The sequence below is a fragment of the Scatophagus argus genome, chromosome 13 (assembly GCF_020382885.2).
Source record: "Scatophagus argus isolate fScaArg1 chromosome 13, fScaArg1.pri, whole genome shotgun sequence".
NCBI classification, from domain to species: Eukaryota; Metazoa; Chordata; class Actinopteri; family Scatophagidae; genus Scatophagus; species Scatophagus argus.
In genome coordinates this window covers 14,769,202-14,790,026 of record NC_058505.1, presented here as the reverse complement: position 1 = coordinate 14,790,026, position 20,825 = coordinate 14,769,202, and the positions used below count along the sequence as shown (strand labels likewise).

Below are 20,825 nucleotides of genomic sequence, written 5' to 3'. Positions count from 1 at the left end.
ACACTTAATCCAGTGTATTAGGTGTTATTACAAGTAATAAAGCAACTTTGTAAAAAACTTTTATGATACAGTGAATAACTCACATGTGGGTTTTTACCCAGTTCCCCACATTTGTGAAACTTTTTTTTCTTTGTTTTTAGACCACACGATTTCCTTGTGAGCGACATAAAATATCCAGGTGAGAGCTAACAGAATCACTGCCAGGGGGATGTGAAAATTTTCAGAATGGCAAGCCTATGCCCACACAGATCTCATGACATACTGACAAATTTCTGTGGAAACATCCGCTCACATAACAAGGTCTCTCGGCACGAATATCCTCTAGATACAAGTGACGCTGTCTTGATCATATGATCTGGAGCCAATCAAAAAGAAGGTAGCCTCCACGAGGAAGCAGCAGTGCCTTATTTAAAGTTGTACGGTGCAGTACTTCGTTGTCATCGTTGTTGCTGCTAACTTTCTTCGTTAGTGTGAAACTACAGTGAAGATGAAGGGCCCTCTGCTGCTGATTGTGACTGTTTGGTTGAGCTCTCAGTACGGGGGCTGCGCTCTCTCCTCTTCGTGTACCTATCCTCCATCAAAGTGGTGCTCATCTCTGGATTCAGCTGTCCAGTGCGGGGTAAGGTCATAGGTGTAAAAGTGCTATTACCTGTTTTCTATGACCGCGGAAAGACACTGTCTCTGAATGGCTAGCGTGACGTCTGTTTAAAAACCACACACACTCACACACACCTCGGTTACAACTTCTTCCGGGCAACAGTTTAACTACTGCTGTAAATCACTGCGATAGATAAAACCACAGGTACAGAAACTAAAGCCGCCGTACTTACAGCGTTAATTGCTTCTTATCTATCTTCTCATTGAGCACGTTGTGAATAACCATGGTGCAAATCGCCCTTAGCCTCGTCCAGTAGTTTATGTGTGGAGGCAAAAATGTGTACTGGACTGAACAACGTTTTCTAATGTGAAGTAGTGTGTTTTGACCCACAGGCTGTTTATTTATCTTCTGAGCTCATTGAGGAAGAAGTGAACCGTTGGGATTTTTTTCTCTCGGTTTTTTCCACCAGGTGCAAGGAGGAAGCAAAAAAAGCCTAAAGTAAAATGTCACTCCCTGTGACACTTACAGTCCGAATACAGTCTTTCGCTCACGGAAACACGCTCCGGTAAACAACACAGAGAAGTATCAAACTTAAGGCACATCCTTCCCTAAACTGGCGGTTTCATACAGGACGGTCGTCAGTTTTCATCCAATCAGAAACAAGTGTGTTTTGAACAGCGGTACTCTGAGCTCTCCTCCTATTGCCCACCAAATGGGAAATGGCGTGAGCTTGCAGAGGCACACACTCACAGAGGGAGTGAGTGATTAACGCTGACCTTCCCTCTCTTTCTCCCTTGTGCAGGTTTTGAAGCAGTGCCTTGAAAGGAACTTCACCAGGTCCCATCAGACAGCAGATCCTGTCGAGGTGGGGCTTTACTATGAGAGCCTGTGTCCCGGCTGCAGAGGTTTTCTCAGTAACATGCTCTTCCCCACCTGGGTCTTGCTGAATGACATCATGTCTGTCACTTTGGTGCCCTACGGAAATGCACAGGTAAGCGCTGAATCAAGCTCCTTAGGTATGCAGTGGGATTGTACTTACTCTGTTGATGATAGAGTGGCTAATAGTGTTGTCTTGAAGGAACATGTGATTTATTTGTGTGTTTTTTTTAAGAATGTGACAGAAACTTGAAATATTATTGTCCAAGTGTGGCTCATAACCTTGACTGATAAGTTCTTTTTGTTGTTGTTGTTGTTGCGGTTCTTTAACTTCTATTGCATTTGCCCCACCCCAGGAAAAACACGATGGACAGAAGTATGTTTATGACTGTCAGCATGGAGAACAGGAATGTCTGGGCAACATGATTGAGGTAAAGTTACAACCTAAATGCAGAGTGAGAGAAAACTGCTGAATAAGCGTGACCACAATTGAGAACGATGTAATCTGCCATAGTTTATCCATATATAATACCAATAACCTTTCAGAGAATGCAGTTGCAGACTCTTGTAAATGTGGGTGTTGTGAAAGCACTACAGATGCTCAGAGGATTGCTTAATCAGCATTGTGTTGTCACAGTGTTGCAGTCTACTATTACTGACCGATTGCTGTGTCTCTCTCAGACTTGTCTGCTGAACATGACCGACATGGCTTTCCCAATCATCTTCTGTATGGAATCATCCACTGATGTCATCAAGTCAGCCAAGAGTGTAAGGAACTGTGTGTGTTTGTGTGCATGTTCAGTCACTTAGCTGACTTCTTGCACCATCTTTAATTCATTGAGTGCCATTATTTCACTACTGAGTTGATGTGTGTTTATTTCCCTCCATTGTTGTTTGCAGTGCCTGGAACTCTACAGCCCTCAGCTGAGCTGGGACACCGTCATGAGCTGTGTGAATGGAGACCAGGGAAACCAGCTGATGCATCAGAATGCCTTGAAGACCAGTGCCCTGAAGCCTCCACATGAATATGTGCCCTGGGTGACCGTTAATGGGGTAAGATTCACTGGCAATTCGAATTTCAGTCAAGCTGCTACAATATGTAGTAATGTTAGTGGCTGCTGTGTTTCTGTTAAAGCTTACACGCACAGCAAACAGACCTGTTTTGTGTGTGACACATCCATTCTTACCTGGTTATTTTAAAGACTCCTGTGGATCTTCTGTGTAAAAAGTCAACTACCTGAATCTTTCACCTAAATTCAATGTTTTTCCAAGTCTCGATTTTGTGCATTTGCAGGTGCACACAGAAGACCTGCAGGAGAAGGCCATGTCTTCTCTCTTCAATCTGGTCTGCAGTATGTACAAGGTACAGTTAACTGTGTGTGTGTTTTATAAAAACTAATTTGTTGTTTGTTTAGACTTGACCTTTGACCTCTAACTAGCTCTTCATTTTTCCAGGGCACTCAGACTCCAGCCTGTGGAGGGCGCCAGACACACTACAAAAGTTACTGCCACAACAACTGAAAGACCAGCACAGCACATGGCCTTGTGCCTTGCTCTGTTCCAGGTGTGGCCACTAAATAAGGAACACTGAGGAATGTCATCAGATCTGATTCTATAAAGGGAAAAATGATTGCCTCACTTTATACTTCTCAGAATATAAATACAATCTGCTTTCTAAAAACAATGTGTCATTTTTGAAGTGCTATATACAGAATGTTGTTTGTAGCATTTTGGCTCTGTGATCGTGTTTTGGTATTTGCTGTGCCCTTTTCGAAGTCCAGTTACAGACAGTCTTCTCACTGTCCTTTAGATGGCGCCCTATCACATAACTTCATCTTGACTCCTGTTAGCAGATGTAATGATTGAGAGAAGCAAAGAGCAAGTTACATCTACATGGAGGTTAGAAAATGAGCTGCCAAACATGTCAAGATAAGATAAAATAGTCCTTTATTGGTCCCATAACTGAGAAATTACAATATTACATCAGCAAACAGCATATAGAGGGTGCAAAGCATGCAAGGATAAGGGAAGGATGTGCATTCAGAACGAATAAATACACAGGAAAAACTACTGTGTCAAACTACTGTCTCAGTGTGTTTATATGTCCGTTTTGTTCAGTAGATTGCTAAATTCTGACCCTAGTGTAGTCTGCCACATCACTCTGAGAAAGCAGTTTGATGTAATGTTCAATAACACATTATTCAAAGTACACTAAGTATTACGTGCCAGGTACTTGTTAATAACCAAATCAAAGCACACTGAATGTTTATCATAGACTGGCATCCTATTAGAAAAAGTAAATCAGTCCAAAGTTGTGTTTATATTTTTTAGAAACCACTTACATGAACAGATTGTAGGCAGCAGCTTGAGCCAGAGTCTTGCCTAACCAGAAGGTCTGGATGCAAGAAGGCCACTGATTCCACAGTCTGATAGACACACTTGAATAACGACCTGTCATGCAAGCAGCTCCATCACCTAAATCAAACCGCCAGCTCCGTCTGCAAGCTCATTTATGGCCCACAAACTAATTCCTGCCATTTTCTAAAACATTCTTTGCTTTTGGCTTTACTTGGGATACAGTCTGGAAAAGGCCACAGCAGAGCGTCGATGTACAAATTCAAAAGTGTGCTGAGAAAATTAAGACTTTATCACTGAAATAATGACAGCTGTTTATGAAGAGGCGGGGAAATATTTGTTCTTTACTGAGTCCAAGGAAGTTTTGGTCCAACAGACTGCTTCATATCTGATCTTAAATGTCATATCTGTATCCTCCTCCTTGGTATTTCCTTCCCAGTTGTCTTGTTCTCATGATGCAGTAGCTGAAAGTATGAGGCGAAATAACCAATCAAAATTTTTCAACTTCACTGAGGTAAGGGTAATAATTGAACTTTTAAGAAATGCTGAAAAGAATGCTGTTATTAATTTGAGATATTCAATTGTGTCTGTGTCAGAGGGCTCATATATGATTTACTTTTTGACAGAACTTGAATGAAAAAGCTTTAACATTTGTGTCATTGATCTTTTTAAGTACATTTGGATTATGTAATAACACGTGTGTTTTTCATTGCTTCCTTTTGTTGGAAAACAGCTGTCTAAAAGTTTCAGGCTAATTGCAATAATTTGACTTACATTCATTAGATTAAACAAATGAGGTCTGGGATCCCATTCAACAGGCATTTACATGTATAATTTAAGAAAATCAATTAATGACAAAGAAAGAAAGCTGGTACTTTTTTATTTGTTTGTTTGTTTTTTTTGCTGCTCAGAAATAGTCAACAATCAAACTATAGAGTATGCTGACAATTGTTTAAAGAAAGGTGGGACTCCCAAGCAGATGGAAAGATAAGGTCACGGGATGCAGCAGAAAACAAGGACTCTTATCTGTTTCCCTTCAGCACTGACGCTGAAAGAGAGATGTCCTACGAGCTAAATCCCAAACACTATCTCACTGTGAGAATCGTCTGTTGCGCCCAAGGTGACAGTGCGTGGGTCTTAGGACCTGAAATCAGATAAACCATCCAAAAATATTGTCAGCGTGGGCTTTTTTTTGCTAGGCAGGTCATATTTTTGGCAATAGCACAAACACAGCCCTGTCTCCAACTTACCTTTAGAGCAAATGTTGTTTGTTTTTTTCTTTTTTCATACTGTCTCTTCAACAAGTTCTACAAAGACTGACCTTGACCTTTCTGAATCATTTAATCCCATATAAATGAAAATGACTGTGAATATTCTCTTTCCACTGCAAGTACGGTCCAAGACGAACAGCAAACTAGTGTCTTTCTCTTGCTTTTTCTACAGCTTTACTTTGTGATAAAGCAGCCAACACCCAACCATAACACCTAAATACTGTATGTAGTACATCAGGTTTTATTGACTCAGTTTAATCTCTAGCCTTCTGTCTCTTCTGAGCTGTGATGTTTATGTGAAATGTTGTGACACATGGTGGTTAATGTCGTTAACGCCACTCGTGTTCAAGAGTATCTGTGTGTCATTTGCGTAGCAATGAAAAATTCATGGCGCTGAGACATGATACAGCCAAAGAACATGACGAGAAAGTAGGTGGATGGGCTGCTGTTCCCTCTCATTGCTCATCTCAGTTTTATTACGGCCTGATTTCTGTTTCTTCTGTCTGTCCAGAGGCTGTGGGACTCCTCAGAGCAGGCCTCGTGTGTTGAGTATCTACAGGAGCCAGACATCAAATGTGCTGTGAAGAGGCTCTTCTCAGGCACCCTGCAGCTGCCCAGACTGTCCTGCAGACCCTCCGTGCAGGACAGACCCGAGGATGGCTCCAAGTCCAGCACCTCAGCTTGTAGCATCAGGCCGTCCAGGAGCCTGGGGACTCTGACCAGCTACATCTGCAAGGGAGCCTTGTGAGTCGATGATGCTATGTGTTGCCTATGTCTGTGTCCTTCCTGGTGAAATGTCTTTTTATTTTTCATCGTTCTCATCAAACCTCAAGAGTAGCAAAATCTGCAATTGTACGCAAATGACCAATAGGAATGTGTTGATATATGTGGCTTTATGACTATGATACATTCTAAAATTTCATAACTTATGTAGTTTTTAAAAAATGTATCTTCTTAATTTTCCGCACACAGTTCAAATATTGTAAACTCATTAGCGATAGCAGTTTGTTGACATTAACACTTTGAACCTAAAAGTTATCCACTCAGCAGGATCACTTAGTTTTCAAATATTTGTGGGCTCTGTATGAAGGAGGGAGTTTTTTCCCTATAGTTCACAAACCCCATTTTCCAGATTAGTGATTAAACTGATATGTGGTCAATCAATAACCAGTGCCTGTGACTCCAGCATGCTGCGGTCTTGTAAGTCAACACACATTTAGAATAACTTTGCCACACTGTCCTCCAGCTCAGTTTTTTTTTCAACTTTTGAGTATCCAGCAGAGCTTGATCATGTTTTCGCTGCCTAACTGCCCAGTTCAGATAGAAAAAGTTGATCTGCTTCTTGAGCATATGATCCAACAAAGAGTCCCGCTTAAGGCATTGCTTTCCTCTCTGTGATACTGCTGAATAATTATCACCCTAAAAGATCAGACAAACAAGGCTCTCGTGATTGTTTCAGCAACAGCTTTCGAGCTTCAAAGACAGCTGTAGCATTTTTGCCTCTGCGATGTATGCTCTAAATGTGTGCATGCACATGTGTGTGCGCACTGCACCTTTGTTTTCTGTTTTTTTTTTGTTTCATTTTCTTTTCTTTTTTTAATCCCACTTGCAGAAGGAATGCAGTCAGACCTGTTTGATTACGTGGGTAGTTGTAGTGCATGTCAGAGATGATCAGATATGGCTCCACTTTGGACAAAGACATAGCTGTTTCATCAATTTCGTCTCTTTAATAGCAAAGAAACATTCGTCATTGTGGTATTAATTAGCAACGCATGCTCAGTTAAATTTGACTAACATTGCTCACAGCCTGAGAATAATTTCTTAACAAATATCGGAATTTGTTCTTGAAATTTTTGAGTAGATGAACAGGATTTCAGCCTTTTTTTGGGTAGCAACTCCAGATCAGTATATTCAAATAAGCATTGCTTTTGCCTGACACCAAATTATCCACCACACACATAGTTATTTTACTGATATGATGATGTCCCAGTTTACTAACTATTAAAACTGACAGAAATAATAATATAATGAATGTCAGTGAAAATATGACTACACGATTCTCATTTAAACCTATGATTTTGCCTTCACACTCTTTTATTTCAGTGTAAGCTTGTGTTTACTGGAGCCAGTCAATTGCCATTCTGTTTGACAGTGTACAGCACAAACATAGGAGTAGTTATAGTAGTTATATGACGGCCATGATGTTGATGGACCAAAAAGCCCTTGATCGTGTTCCTGTGCTGTGTGAAGAGGGCCATGTGCTTGCCTGTTTACAAGTCAGTAATGCAGTTTTGATGCCGCGCCAGAGAAATCATTTAGGGAATAGTATTTAAAGCTTGAGGGCGAAAAACAATGATTAAAAGTGATGGTGCCACACACTGGGAAAATCTAATCAAAATTGAACTTGATTATGATCATCATTTTATATCAGTCAAAGTTGAAACTAAACTTGTACATAATGCAGGCTGACAGAGACACAGAAGTCTTGTCCTCAGTGGAAGCTTGCCTCAAAGACTCTGTGATCTCAAAGGTGACCACAGACATACTCCCATATGGCCAAATTGATGGAGACATGGTTGAGAATGAGCTTGCCTTCGTAACTCTGGCAGGCTTTGCGATGTGTTACACCCTCTCTCTGACCAGCTTCTAACAATTTTAAGGCTTTGGTTAAGATGCAGGTGCTTGACTAACTGATGAAGTCCCCATCCAGGATTTTCAACACAGGGAATGAAGAATTACCCTCAGGTCCGTAATTCTCCTTGGCCAATAGAAAGTGGACACAGTTATACAAATGATGAGAGTCTGTGATGCAGGGAACAGTGAGAGGTATGACTATTTGAGAAGGAGCTAATATAGGTGCAGCAGGCAATACAAGGCTAGAGAACCAAAGTTTAATTTAATAAAAATTAGAGCTGCATCTGTTTTCTCCTATGTTTGTTGCAAGACCCGTTTAATAAAGCAAAGGAAGAGCCCCAAAAGACAAGCCATTCTAGATTTAAGTGGGAGGTTTACATATTGATCTGGAATTCAAGCTCATCTCCAGCTGTCTGACACAAACTTCTCATTAGTAGTTTCTCCAGAGATTTCTGTTCAGACAACAGCTGTGGCTTGAGCACCACCTGAAGTCATGACAAGCGCTAGTATACGCTGCCCAAACCAGCCAGGAACTCCAAATAGAGGCATTGTAGGAAGAGAGAAACTCTGGGAATGAATCTCAAAATCAAGAGCTTAACAGGATTTCGCAACTTTGGAAGTGCACAGTACCATGAAAGGCTGTGGAAACACAATCCATGGTCAGTCACTGGAGAAGTGGTCTTGTGGAAGTCTCAATGTGAGTTTCACCAAAGCTGTGAAATGAACCTCTTAGGAAAACTTGTAAACAGACTGTAGGTTGACTGTAGTACTTTGACAAGGAGGTAAGTCAGTCCTGAAGAGCTCAGAAAGGTAGACCTTACTACCCAGCTGTTTGCATGGTGGCCCAGTGAACAGAGCAGACCATTGGATGATTGTGGAACATGTTCCAACATACAAATATATACCGTCTCACATCGCCAGTGCTGCCTCTTGATGAACTCAATCAAACCCGCTCCAGGATATGCAGTGCGCCACGAGAATGTACACCCTGGTGTCCCCAAGTCAAACTGGGAATGAGACAGCCTTTACCTCCGCCATCCGCATGACTAGAATGATGACATGCTTCGGGGGCCAGGATTTGTTTGGGCTCAGAATTATCTTCAAATGTGTTGAACTTGGGGAGGAGAGCATCCTTACTGCCTGGGCATTAGACCAAGCCAGTATCAAAGTGGTTAAAAATGCTCACTGGGCCTGGCACTAGTTTAACTGCTTCATACGCTGGATATATTCCAATAATGCAAATATGTCCAAAAATGATTAATTCTGGCAAAAAATGTCTATTTTTTTAGTCTATTGCAAATGAAACATCTTAGCAAAGAAGAAAGGATTAAAGCACTTGGGGACAGTTAAAAAAGACATGTCATCATCATCATCATGCTTATTTATTTGCACATCGAGCAGATGTGGAGCAACATTAGCATTGAATCATCTTTGTGTATTATTATTAAGACAAAACTATTGGTAAGTGCAGCATCAAGTGCATCAAAGAGATTTGATGCTTTTTATAAAGTGGCATTCAGAGTTTCAGTGAGACTGGATGAGTGTGTGCAAAAATAATGGAAGTAAATTCATCTGTTCATTTTAATTATGAATCATAACAAATAGCATATGCTATCTTTTAAAAGTAGCGAGTTGTCACACAGTGAGAAAAAATAAATTCGATCAAAAATTCACATATAATGGAAGATAAAGTCTAATCGCACCTTGTATGATCCTAAAATCTGCAGTTCTACATGTGGATGAGAGCAAATTTCTCTGTGTCCAAGTACAGTATTGTTGCTCTGAAATACATACAGTACAGTAGCTACGAGTGCCTATCCATAAAAAGCCTTAAACCAAAGAATCTTTCTTCCCTGTTCTCCCAACCATCTGTTGGTCATAGGTTCAGTCCTGTGTCAGATGTTCCAGCTCCCTAGGTTATTTCAGTTACTCCAGACAGCACCGGTGTTTAGCTGAGAGTGTTTAATCATAGGAGGACCTTTCCTCATTCTGCAGCGATAAACAAAGAGATTGGGTGGGGGTGAAGATGATGTTGCCTCTGGTCACAGATAGAGAGCGCCATCGTGACAGCACCCATGCTCTCTATTAGCTTTTATCTACCTCTGCTTTTTATAGTCAGAGGCCCTTCATGTGACTCTTCCTGGTAAGCTTGGAGCATGTGAAAGGCAAAAAGGCGGTCTCTGAGGAAATAGGCAAGTTCACAACAGAGAGCACCTCAGGGACCAGAGGAAAAGCCTGAGTATGCAAAGTCAATCAGAGTGAGAGTGAGAAAATTGAGCTGGCGGGCCGGGCCAGGCAACGGCTTTATGTTTATACACTGGAGGAAGTAATTATGGGGCGCAGTTTTAAGCTGATGAACAATATTGTCCATGAGATTAGGAGTGAGGGAAGGGGTAAAGCAGAGAATTGGGAAGAGGGAGAGAAAAGCAGAAGGAGGTGATCTGTCATGCTTCTCTTCCATGTAAATCAGACGTCCATATTTAGTTGGAGAGAGGGAAGGCCTTGCAGTAATGTAAACAAAGCCTGGGAGAGGGAGGGAGGCAGGGAGAGTACATCAACGCTAATGTTTGAGTCTACTGTCCAGCACGGCACTCAGTATGATTCCTTGAAGGACACAAGAATGGGGATGATCGGTTTCAAATAAAGATAAAAAGTTTGGTAGGCAGGTGGTTTTGTTGACTTTTTTGGAAGGGTTTTGATTTTTGAGCTTTTTTTTGGATTTTGAAAGAAACTTATTTAGAGTTTTGGAGCAATCATGAGCAGGTCCAGTTTTTGTTGTTGTTCGTATATAAGGAAGCGAGGATTGGACCAGAGGCAGTAGCTTCACCTGCACTTGGAAAATCAAGACAGCCACAGGAACGAACGGGCCGCTGCCATATGTCATGTCACAACAAAGTCTTAACAGGTTTATTTGAAAAAGCACAGAGATTCTGCTCCTTGGACTAAAGTTACCTAACGCAGGGCAAACAAAGGGAAGAACTACTTGACCCCTGACCATCTTCTGTCCATCATGAGTGAACTATGCTCTGAGAGCTCTGAAGAAGAGCAGGCTGAAGTGGAGGAGAGGCCACAGGACCGAAGGGTGACCAGGCTGCCCATCATTCAGCTCATGCCCAGGTCCAAAACGAACTCCCCAGGGGGATCCCCAAAGATCTCGCCCAAGGATTCCCCACGTGGGTCTCCTCGAAACTCCCCACTGCTGTTCAGAAAGCTGCTGATGAATCGCAGCATCAACCTTCAGAGGCGCCGCTTCACTCTGGCCCACACTCCCAGGTAGAGTCCGTCACTTTGAGGCCGCACGAACCAGACTTAACTTCTGGAGACATGTTTCTCTTTTTCAAAGTTGACAATCCAAATTGCTCACTTCTGCTGTATAGGTGTACAAATATTCTTATTTAAACTGGTATCTCATAAGTAAGTACTGCTGACAGACAAACCTGTTGACCTCAGGCTTCTCAGCAGTAGTTTATCTATGGTTCTTTATGGTTCTTCTTTTAGTTGCTGGTTAGTGTATCAATGACTTTTGTGTTGTTGTTGAAGCAGGAGATGGTTTGCGTCTCATGGCCAAGGGTTACTCTACTCAGCTGCATATGCTGATTTATTTTTGTACTGGCAGCAGTCTTTCGCGCTACAAAAATGGTTGCCCTTAAGCTTATGTTATGAAATTAATTCTGGCCACAAGATGTTCATGTATTGCTGTGCTTCAATTAAATGCACTGTTCTATACCCACGCAAAATCAGCTGTTATTTTGGAGAAATTCTACTAAAATAAATTCTCATAATGTTAGTATTTTAAAAGTGCTGTTTCATCCTCGGTGACTGGACCTGCTGATATTTACTGAGAATACGACACAGCAGACTTGAGATGGTTACTGTTTGTACTTGTATTTTGTTTCCTTTATGCTTGGTTAGAACTTTTAATTTCTTTATGATTGCAAAACACATTTGATTCATTCAGTACACCCAGTGGATTGTGCTGAAAATCAAATATCAGTAGTAAGAGTTGGGTGTCAGAAGTTTTAGTGCTTAGTTTTAGTGCTTAATTTCCTACAGGTGAATGCATTTTTCCAAAGCTTTTGTTGTCCTATTGAGCGTTGTCATCTCAGCAAACACGCTGCTCAGTGACATCCTTTCTGTCACTGCATCAGCAGTTTGTTGTTCCACCTCTTTGTCAAGCACGTACTTTAATCTGTCAACGACCAAATAATTGTTTCGCAAAGCAATATGAAAGGAAGTACCCCTGCAGCTTTGAATAGGATGTCTTAGCTTAGAATATGTCTGATTTATTCACAATTTTTCATCGGTTATAACAGCCATAACTCTCTTTTGTGAAGAGTACAGCGGTCTTGCAGTCTGCCAGCCCTGCTCTGGTACCTGTTGATAGCTCTAGTTTTATGAGTCATTACTGCATCAGGCTGGACCCATGTAAATTAAACATTTACTTTGTTAACAATGTCAAGGCAGGAGTCATATGATCAATTAAAACACACTTGACCTTAACTTTTTGAGAGAGGAAGAATAAACAAGGTCCTACTCGTATGTGTGGATGGGTATACAAATAGACGGATATTTGCTCTTTTTTGCTTCAGTGGTGACACTGTATTTCCTTGTTGATGTGGTCAGTACTCCTTCAAAGCATGAACCTGTTATGGAAAATTGTGAAGCACAGTAAAACCAATTTTTTACACACACACACCTTCTGTCTCTTTGCCAGTGTTTACCCTTCACTCCTCAATATGTACACAGTCAGATGTAGACACCTAGCAATTCTGGGCTGTTATGAGGTGTCTTCAACTTGTTGCAGTGATGTTAGATGACATCCATTTCAGTGGAGTGAAATTAAAAGCCTGAGAGAAACTCGAGCCAGTGCTATAAAATCCTGCCTCATTTTTATTGGCAAGAAGTGCGTATTAAACATTCCAAAGTGCCTACTGGATTGGCAGACACATTTCTTTTCCAATGTTTACTGTAACAGTTTCAATAATTTCAGTCTTACTGTTGAAAATCTAAATATTGGAGGGCAAGAGTTCAGTCAAAGGGATTTCAAGGCTCAATCTGGAAAGTCAGATGCTTGCAGACTAACACAGACATTCAACAGAGCTTTTACATTATACAGCTCCGAGGTCAGGCCATTGGAACTGTCTCTCTGTGGGGTGTGTGTAGTGTCCCATAATGTCAGAGCTGAAATAAATGGATGGAGATGAGTTATTGCAGGATGGCTGGCAAGAAGGAGGAATTAAACAAACTGGGGGTCCAGCGGAAAATAAATGTCGCAGGCAGCTCAAATATAGAACATACCCGCGAAGTTATTTTCACTTAGTGTCTAAGTTGATTAAGCCTCTTTTTCCATTCCAGAGACACCATGTCAAATGGATTTTCTTTTCTTCTTTTGTGAAAAACATTTAGTGAAAATAGTTTTTTCAAGCCAGCTCTGGAATGACAGCCAGTGTGTTTTTCACTAAGACATTAACTCAAAGTTATTACTTTATTTAAGGGGCATCTTCATCTCTCTGACTCTTTATACGATCTGGAGTATTGTTTTCTAAGGTGAATACAGCAAAGTTTACATTAGCAACTAAACTCTCAGTATTGTAGCTAATAGAATATTGTCTTAATACCAGAACTGCATATACCACAGGTACGACTGTATTATAAAAGTCAAAGCATGTGTGGTCCTGTAATCATAAAATATTCTGTGACACATATCATCATATATGGCAGTAATACAATAGAAGAAAGTAGAAAAACATGCATATGTGATCTAAAATCATTTATATATGAGAAAAGGATCTGGGATAGTTGCATTTAATGCATTTTTTTAATGCAGTTATTTGATGTTACTCATCGAATAACTGGAATCTCTATAAAAGGCTAAAGGTGATGATCCCAGTTAAGTCTAAAGTTTTGTTTCTGTCATGAGTCATTTTAGTGGGGTTTGTGCGTCATATTGAGCCTGCAGAAATAATCTCTGATTGCCTCTCGGGCTCCTCTCGGGCAGATGTTACCGTTCAAGTTATTGAGGACCAACATGAACAGGTTAGGTTGGTTGGTCACATATTGTGGATGAACTTTAACATTGCATTTCCTGTTCTTTTCCACTAGAGGCTGCTATGTTGTGAAATGTGGGCATGAAGCACCAGGGGGTGTGTTTCATTTTTGTTCGTGAGATGGGCAGATGGACTGGATGTGTGACTGGGTATGGACCCAAATGATTCTTCAGGGAGGCCCTGACATTTGAGGACATTGAGAAATATACAGACTAACAGGAAGTGCTAAAACATTAGCGTTGTCACACAGGAGCAATCTCTGTTCAGTGCACGTAGTTATGCAAGCAAGCGGCATGAAGCAGCAACACACAGCCAAGCAGTGCTGATTATAGCCATTTTTGACTGCAGAAGAACATACCCAATACCCAAGCCATGCACAGTTGACCATCTGACAACAGGCAAGAAATGTCTGAGTTTTCAAAAGCCAGGCCTTGAGATTTGGGTGAAGGTATGATGGGTGGCACAGGTTCTTATTTCAGTTTGTTGGATGTTCCACAGTTGAGGAGCTCCAACAGAATAACATAATTGGCTGAGGGAACCAGACCTGTATGGGATTGCACAGTCCTGAGCAGCTCTTGAGGATGTGCTGTTGGAATGCGTAAGCTTAATAAAAGCACACAGTGGGGGAGGCTTGTGATTCAAGATCTTACACCTTAGTGAGGTGTCACCCCGAACTATAATGGCCAGAGAATGTCATCGTCCTGGTGATCTGTCCACTTGTCTCTATAGTGGAGCAGAAAGTCAAAATCTTGACCTGCATGGGACAGACAGACGTAGAAATGATCAAGGGACTTGTGTCCATTGTTTTTGGCTGCCCTGAAATGTTTGTGGCAAATGATAGGTAAAGAAAGATTTTTGTAAAATGCTGTTTGTCAAAGACGTCTTGTAGGGACGGCTGTGGATGAGGTCCACACTGTCGCTCAGTGGTAAGTCTCCTTGTTACAATAAGTTAGTCTTAAGAAATGTCTGCAGTTCATGCTCTGTTTCCTTCATTAATCTCTGTAATTCACTATTTATCCTGAGGAGAGTATGATCACTGACACCTTGAAGTCTGCTTTTCCAGAGAAGTTATTCTCTTGTGTTTTTAAATGTGCATTGAAACATGTCAGCATCAACCTTTTTACCAAATAGTAGTTCACTCCATTTGATGTTCTTGTTGTTCCTGTTGCATTTTTACATTCATTGCTCTTAGGTATATTTTGAATTAGCATTAGAATTGTTTTTTCATCAGCTTTCTGGCTATTAGAATTAATTTCCAATCAGGCAAAACTGTAATCATGATAAAGTGTTTAGTTACTCTCTCATTTTCTTTTCTTTTTCACTTTTAGTAATGTCACTTTTATGTGATGAAGTTATCCTTGTGCGTCCCTTTACTAGTTGTGTGAGAGCGCTTGATATTAAAATCACCCATAATAATTAGTTCTTTCCCTGAGCTGCGCTCCTTATTTCACTGCGTACCTCAGTTATGTTAGGAGCCTTACAGAAAATACAGGAAAAGACCACAGTTGTAACATTGCAAAAAAGTCTGTTTGCAAAGATTTGAAATTTTCAGTTTGTGTATTTTGTGAATTAGTGTGTCAATATGTCACATAATTAACAAAGATTTGTTATAGATAAATATATTTTTTAAACCGGGTTCTCAAAATATAGCACAATTTATAGCACAATTGTACCGTTGAGGTCAGTCACGATCCAGGGTCACTTATGCTTTTCTGCACCGGAAAGCAAATTGAAAATCAAGATGTATTTGTAACAGGTTACTCCAAACTTTTGAACAGTTCTGTAGATTTTGAAAAAGCTCCTAAAGTTTATCTTAATTAAAGGCTTTCTCCATGTGCCTGGCTAATTTCAATGTGAATTAAAGTTAAAGTTACGTTTCATGAGTAAGCGCAGATCCACCTTCCGAATCGACAGTTTAACGTGACCTTTATTGTGGAGGATAATAACACCTCAGATGGATTTTAACAGATACTCCCTGACTGCTTGTACTTCACATTATGAAAAATTAGGTGTTTTCGGCCTTTAGTTTCTCCACCATATATTTTCACAGTCACATACCTGATCATACCAAATATTTGTCCAACAGTGAAGAGGATATTGTGCGAATTAGATGGATTATTTCATGGCGTGAGGAGAAAACTCAATATTAAAAAGGAAAATTTAAAAAAGCTCACACACGCAATATTGAAATATTGATTGACCGATGCACTATTGTTGCTGCTGGCACGGAGACAGGCTGGTTACACGAAAAGAGATACAGTACACACTCTCATTATAGAAAGAAACTTGTTGAAAATGTTTGCGCTTATAATACTGTACTGTAATACAGCACGTCTCTTTTTCTTCTTTCACCTCACCTCTACTCATCCCACTCTAACCTCGGGACTGTTCACACTGGTTTTCTCTTTCTCATGCAATTACTGTCATTCTCTCTGAGCCTCTGTGTGTCTCTCTCAGCCACCCAACACCCCACCCCTTTCCTCTCCCTGCACTCTCTCTCTCTCTCTCTCTCTCTCTCTCTCTCTCTCTCTCAGGGGAGATAGTGCTGTTGTTTGTTGTTTTAAGGCTGAGTTTGGTCCCACCACTCTCAGGAGAGGAGAGAGGAGAGAGCAGCAGTCTGTTATAGCCCGCTGACAGGGACTACAGGGGACGGCCCACTCCAGGGCGCATCTGATGGGATTATAACACTCTTTCCAGCTCACTTTTTTTTTTTAAGAATAACTCTGCTCAGTCTCTTGGTGGCATAGCATCACAGAGGCAACCCTATGTTAAATGGACTTGATTTTTAAAGACAGAAAATACCTGGGGCCCATTGTTGAGGAATTCGGTTTTGTCAGCTTGCAGGTCATTCGGAAGAATCTGAGCTTGCTGTTTCCTATTTAGGAGTACGAGGAGAAAGAAGCCTTTATCTTGGCACGTTTGTGGTGAGCAGACAGAAGAACGAGCGAGGAAGTAGTTCCAGATGAGAACTGACAGCTGACACCATCCTCAATTTCCCTTGATTTGATTCGGCCCCATCCTTAAACTGTCAGTGAGATGACATGCTAACTCAGCCTCTGATTGGTCTTTAACAGACAAGACTCTTGGCCTTTTTAGGCTGTTGACACACACACACACAAACACACACACACACACACACACTGAACCTTTTTGAGTCTTCCTTTCCCACAAAATAACAAGTGGACATATCCTTTAACGGTGGGACCAAAAGCTGAAGCTCAGATTGAATTTACAGTTTGATGCACTTTGATCTGTTGATTCTGCACTGACCTGGAAGTGAATCGCTTCTAGCTAATAAGATTTATCAAATAAATAGAGGGGAGGCTCAGCAGGTCTGACTCTTACTGTTCACTTTCATTCTTGCTGTTACCAGGTGCAGCTGATAACACTCTTGTGTTTAGCAGTTTTGCATCTTGGTGTTGTTTTACATTTGTCTTTCTTGGACCAGTTTTTCCTGCCCTGTCCTGTCAGAGGGATGTGTCTCCCATAACTTGTGACCACAAACAATGTTTTGGATGGCTTTCCCTTCCAATTCATGACAGCATGGGGCTTTTGGTTGTGCCACAGAAGTTCGTTTTTTCTGTCCTCCGAAAGCTTTTGATGCCTCTCTGAACTCAACCCAGCTCTTTTTGAACCTGCCAAAAACATGATGAACAAAGACTCTCGCTTTTCAAGGAAGATGCACAGCAACTTCTCCACCCGCAGGCACTCGTGCATTGGGTACGTATCCGGCTGTGTGTGTTAATAGTTTTTGTGACAGCGAATAGAACATAATACATGCGTTTGCAGATGTTCAGCAAGTTTTGGAAAGCACATGTCACTTGTTTCTGTGTCTGGCAAGTACTACCTGTTTGTTCTTTCTTATACTGCACATAAAATGTTTGGGGAATAAATACGCACTGATGCTTTGTCACTGTAATTACAGTAGTATTGCATCATATTGATGTTTATCTGGTGGTTTTAAGTGTTTTTCTCTGTTTAGTCATGATGTTTCAAACCCCAGAATGTGAACACTATTTAGATTACATAAAATCTGAAATTTTATTTAAGATAGACAACCTTTTGACATGGAAATATTTCTTTTTGCAACTCTAGTTGAAGCAGTGTGTTTTGGTTTGCCTCAGTGATAACAAACACTTTTGTAGTTGTGGGTCTGCAGCTGCTTCTTGTTTAACACCAACTTAACTGCTAAACACTGTGTGCTGCGGTGAAGCCTTTGAGTGTTGCTGTTGGTGTGCGGGGTTTAGTGGTTGGCTTCTCAAGCCTGGGGGTGGCATGGCGGATCGATGGCTGTGTCCACTCATGGCCCTCCTTGAAGCTCCATGGACCTGAGCCAAGTCGAGGCATCACAGTATCACCAGACATGTGGTCCAGGACTTTTTGGGGATTCACTGAAGAAATACTGGCACATTGTGGAAAACTGTAAAAGAGAGCGAAAGATGGAGAAGATTTCGTCTCTGTTTTCTATCTGGTCCTCTTGGAAACAAAACAAAGAGGAATAAAATAACGTGTCAAACTGGCTCACTTCCAAGAGGTAAATCATGGTAACATACTCCTCTTGTCTACACACTGATGAGACTGATTGGCTTAATTGTAGTTGTAAGTTAATACAACTGTGTAATCACCAGGTCGGATTCAGGAAAGACATATAATCTACTGCAGCTGTGATGAGATCCCTGCAGGACATGTCATTATATAAGTTTGCAGAGGCCAAAAGCAGAGACTCGGTACATGAACAATAAGAATACACACATAGACACACACCGCATAAGAATACACGCACACTGGAGTGGCTGCAGGCCAACATGAGTCCATATGCATCACGCAAGGTGGCTCACAATCTGAGATGTGTCGTTAAATAACAACTGCACAGATTCTTTAAGAATCGCCGTCTTCTTGTGTGCAGTGAGAGAAGAAAAAAATAAACACTTCTGAGCTGTTGTTGGGATGTTTTTTCTTTTTTCTGTGCAGTGTGGCAAACTTTTCTGAACTCTGGGCATAAGGCATGTGCCTCGCGAGTGTCATCCGAACTCCTCCAGCCGTGAGCCTGTTTGGATCACATGAGGAGATCAAAGCAGGAGATTTTAGACCACAGCCAGAGACACACAAGTGCAGAAGGGAACAGAACAAGCCTTTATTCTCTTTACCTGATTTGTACATTGTGCTTCCTGGCTGAAAAAAGGCAGTACTGAAGTGGAGTCACATTTGGGAGCTTCAGATCAAAGCAAATTTCCAGACGTGCGCTTCATTTTCAGCTAGTAACGATGTGCAATGAAGTATTTGTTGCGTGGTGATAGCATTGATATGGTTGTTTTACAAGAGTTGAAGTGCTTGGATTTGTTAACGTAGAAGTTAAATTCCTTTGGAAATAAATAGTTTTCTTTGCTCTTATGCAACATACAAACAATCAGTCAGTCGCTCTCTCTCTCTCTCTCTCTCTCTCTCTCTCTCACACACACACACACACACACATTGAGACAAAGCAGTCCCTTGTAATCCATGTGTGTCCATCACAATAGAGATAGCTCTTCTCCTCACTTGTGCTAGCAGTACCAGGGCACTATTCATCCGACTCTCTGAACACTTCCCACACTACTAGTAACCCTCTTAACAATACTTTTTATGGTTCTCCTGGCAGTGTGATACATCTAAACAACACGGTGTTACTGCATTCAGGCCAGACAAGGCTTGAGAGCTCTCAGTCAGTATCATGAGAAGATAGTTGGCGCTGCCTCTGTGCAGCTTTTGACAGTTGTAAAAGTTACCTAATGCAGAGAATAATGAGAAAGAAACAAGTGTGAGGTGAGAGCCAGACACAACCGTTGAGCGAATGCGGAAAAGAGATAATATAGACATAGTGGGTAAAGGCACAGATGAGAGGGCGGTGAAGAAGTGATAGAAAGGATGTGGGTTGAGATAGTGCTGCTTTTAGTGTGGAGATTATGACTGGAAGGAGAGGGTTAGACCGAGAGATGAACGGGGGGGAATTTGCTGGGTGAGAAGAGAGATTTCTCAAGTGGTCAAGTGAAAGAGAAGATGGAAAGTGATTGTGATTTAAAGAATAATGAGGAAAACAAAAGTGTCAAGTGAGGCCATCCAACCAAAGGGCAACAGTGTCAATGTCAGAGGTCCTAATATAGACAGCAGCCCACCCACCCACCCCCCTCAAACACACACCCAGATTAGTCAATAGGACCTGTGTAGCTGTGGCAGGCTGGCTGCTGTGTGCGTCACTGCTGTACTCCATATTTTCAGCATGACTGATTTCCCCAATCGCCTCCAGAGCCTCATTGATTTCTGTGGCTGGCAGTGGCAGCAGCAGCAGCCGGGGACAGCACTAACACTGCTGAAAATGAAAACTGGTGACTTTACTGTATTTCCTACACACACTGTGAGAGGATACAGGTGTCAGTAAGAAGAATAAAAAGTATTGTACTTCCAAGGAAATGCCGTTTTAAATGTTTTGGGGTTTTTTTTTCCAAACAGTGCCATGTCCTGATTAGATCGGATGTGATGCTAAAAGACATTAGTCTTTAAACAGCACATCTGATCTGTGAAATAACTTGCCTGAAAAATGCTCAATACCTATCAAGTCTGTCATTGATAATGCCTAAAAAATGATAAAAGTTTTTTGTTTCATGTTATTATTGCTAAATGAGTTCATTTAAGAAATCCTCTCGTTTGTTGCAGACGATCATGACGACTGTTCGTTGCCACCACTAGAGGGGGAAACTGACTAAGTTATGCTCAGAGAGTGTAAGAGTGAAAGACCTCCTGCACACCAAGCGGTTGTTGGATATAGAAAAATAAAACTATGTTGCATTTTGGTAGAGTAAAACTGTAGGTGGCTTTAGGTGATATAAAGAATAGAAAGAGGCCACATGTCACTAATTAAACATCCATAGTATTGTGGGGAGTTATAATGTGAAGGAATGTGTTTGGAGCAGTTTAATCAATATGTCAAACAGAGCCTTTACATTGACATGGCAAGATATCCTGGCAGAATTAACAGTTAGTCATCTCTTACTTTCATTCAGTACAGTC

At 41.2% G+C, this 20,825-nt stretch overlaps 2 protein-coding genes across 4 annotated transcripts in view; both read left to right on the top strand.

Annotated features, from left to right (window-relative positions):
- Window positions 1-396: 396 nt before the first annotated feature.
- Window positions 397-3,155, top strand: LOC124069119 (gamma-interferon-inducible lysosomal thiol reductase-like). The gene is made up of 7 exons (XM_046407896.1): window positions 397-619; window positions 1,401-1,589; window positions 1,831-1,905; window positions 2,156-2,242; window positions 2,375-2,527; window positions 2,769-2,837; window positions 2,930-3,155. The coding sequence occupies exons 1-7, from the start codon at window positions 488-490 to the stop codon at window positions 2,993-2,995; spliced, it is 771 nt and encodes a 256-aa protein (XP_046263852.1). The 5' UTR covers window positions 397-487; the 3' UTR covers window positions 2,996-3,155.
- Window positions 3,156-3,704: 549 nt separating this feature from the next.
- pde4ca (phosphodiesterase 4C, cAMP-specific a) overlaps window positions 3,705-20,825 on the top strand; it is a 49,921-nt gene continuing 32,800 nt past the window's right edge. For all 3 annotated transcript variants that reach the window (XM_046407892.1, XM_046407891.1, XM_046407890.1), the window contains exons 1-2: window positions 3,705-4,343; window positions 5,612-5,844. In XM_046407892.1, the coding sequence (XP_046263848.1) occupies window positions 4,134-4,343; window positions 5,612-5,844 (443 nt within the window). In that variant the 5' untranslated portion in view covers window positions 3,705-4,133. The remainder of the gene's footprint in view (window positions 4,344-5,611; window positions 5,845-20,825) is intronic.

Excerpts from the sequence above, each read along its gene's own strand:
- LOC124069119 (XM_046407896.1), top strand. The coding sequence starts at position 488 with ATGAAGGGCCCTCTGCTGCTGATTGTGACTGTTTGGTTGAGCTCTCAG. Across the intron at positions 1,590-1,830 it reads TGCCCTACGGAAATGCACAG|GAAAAACACGATGGACAGAA; the intron begins GTAAGCGCTGAA and ends GCCCCACCCCAG. Across the intron at positions 1,906-2,155 it reads GTCTGGGCAACATGATTGAG|ACTTGTCTGCTGAACATGAC; the intron begins GTAAAGTTACAA and ends TGTCTCTCTCAG.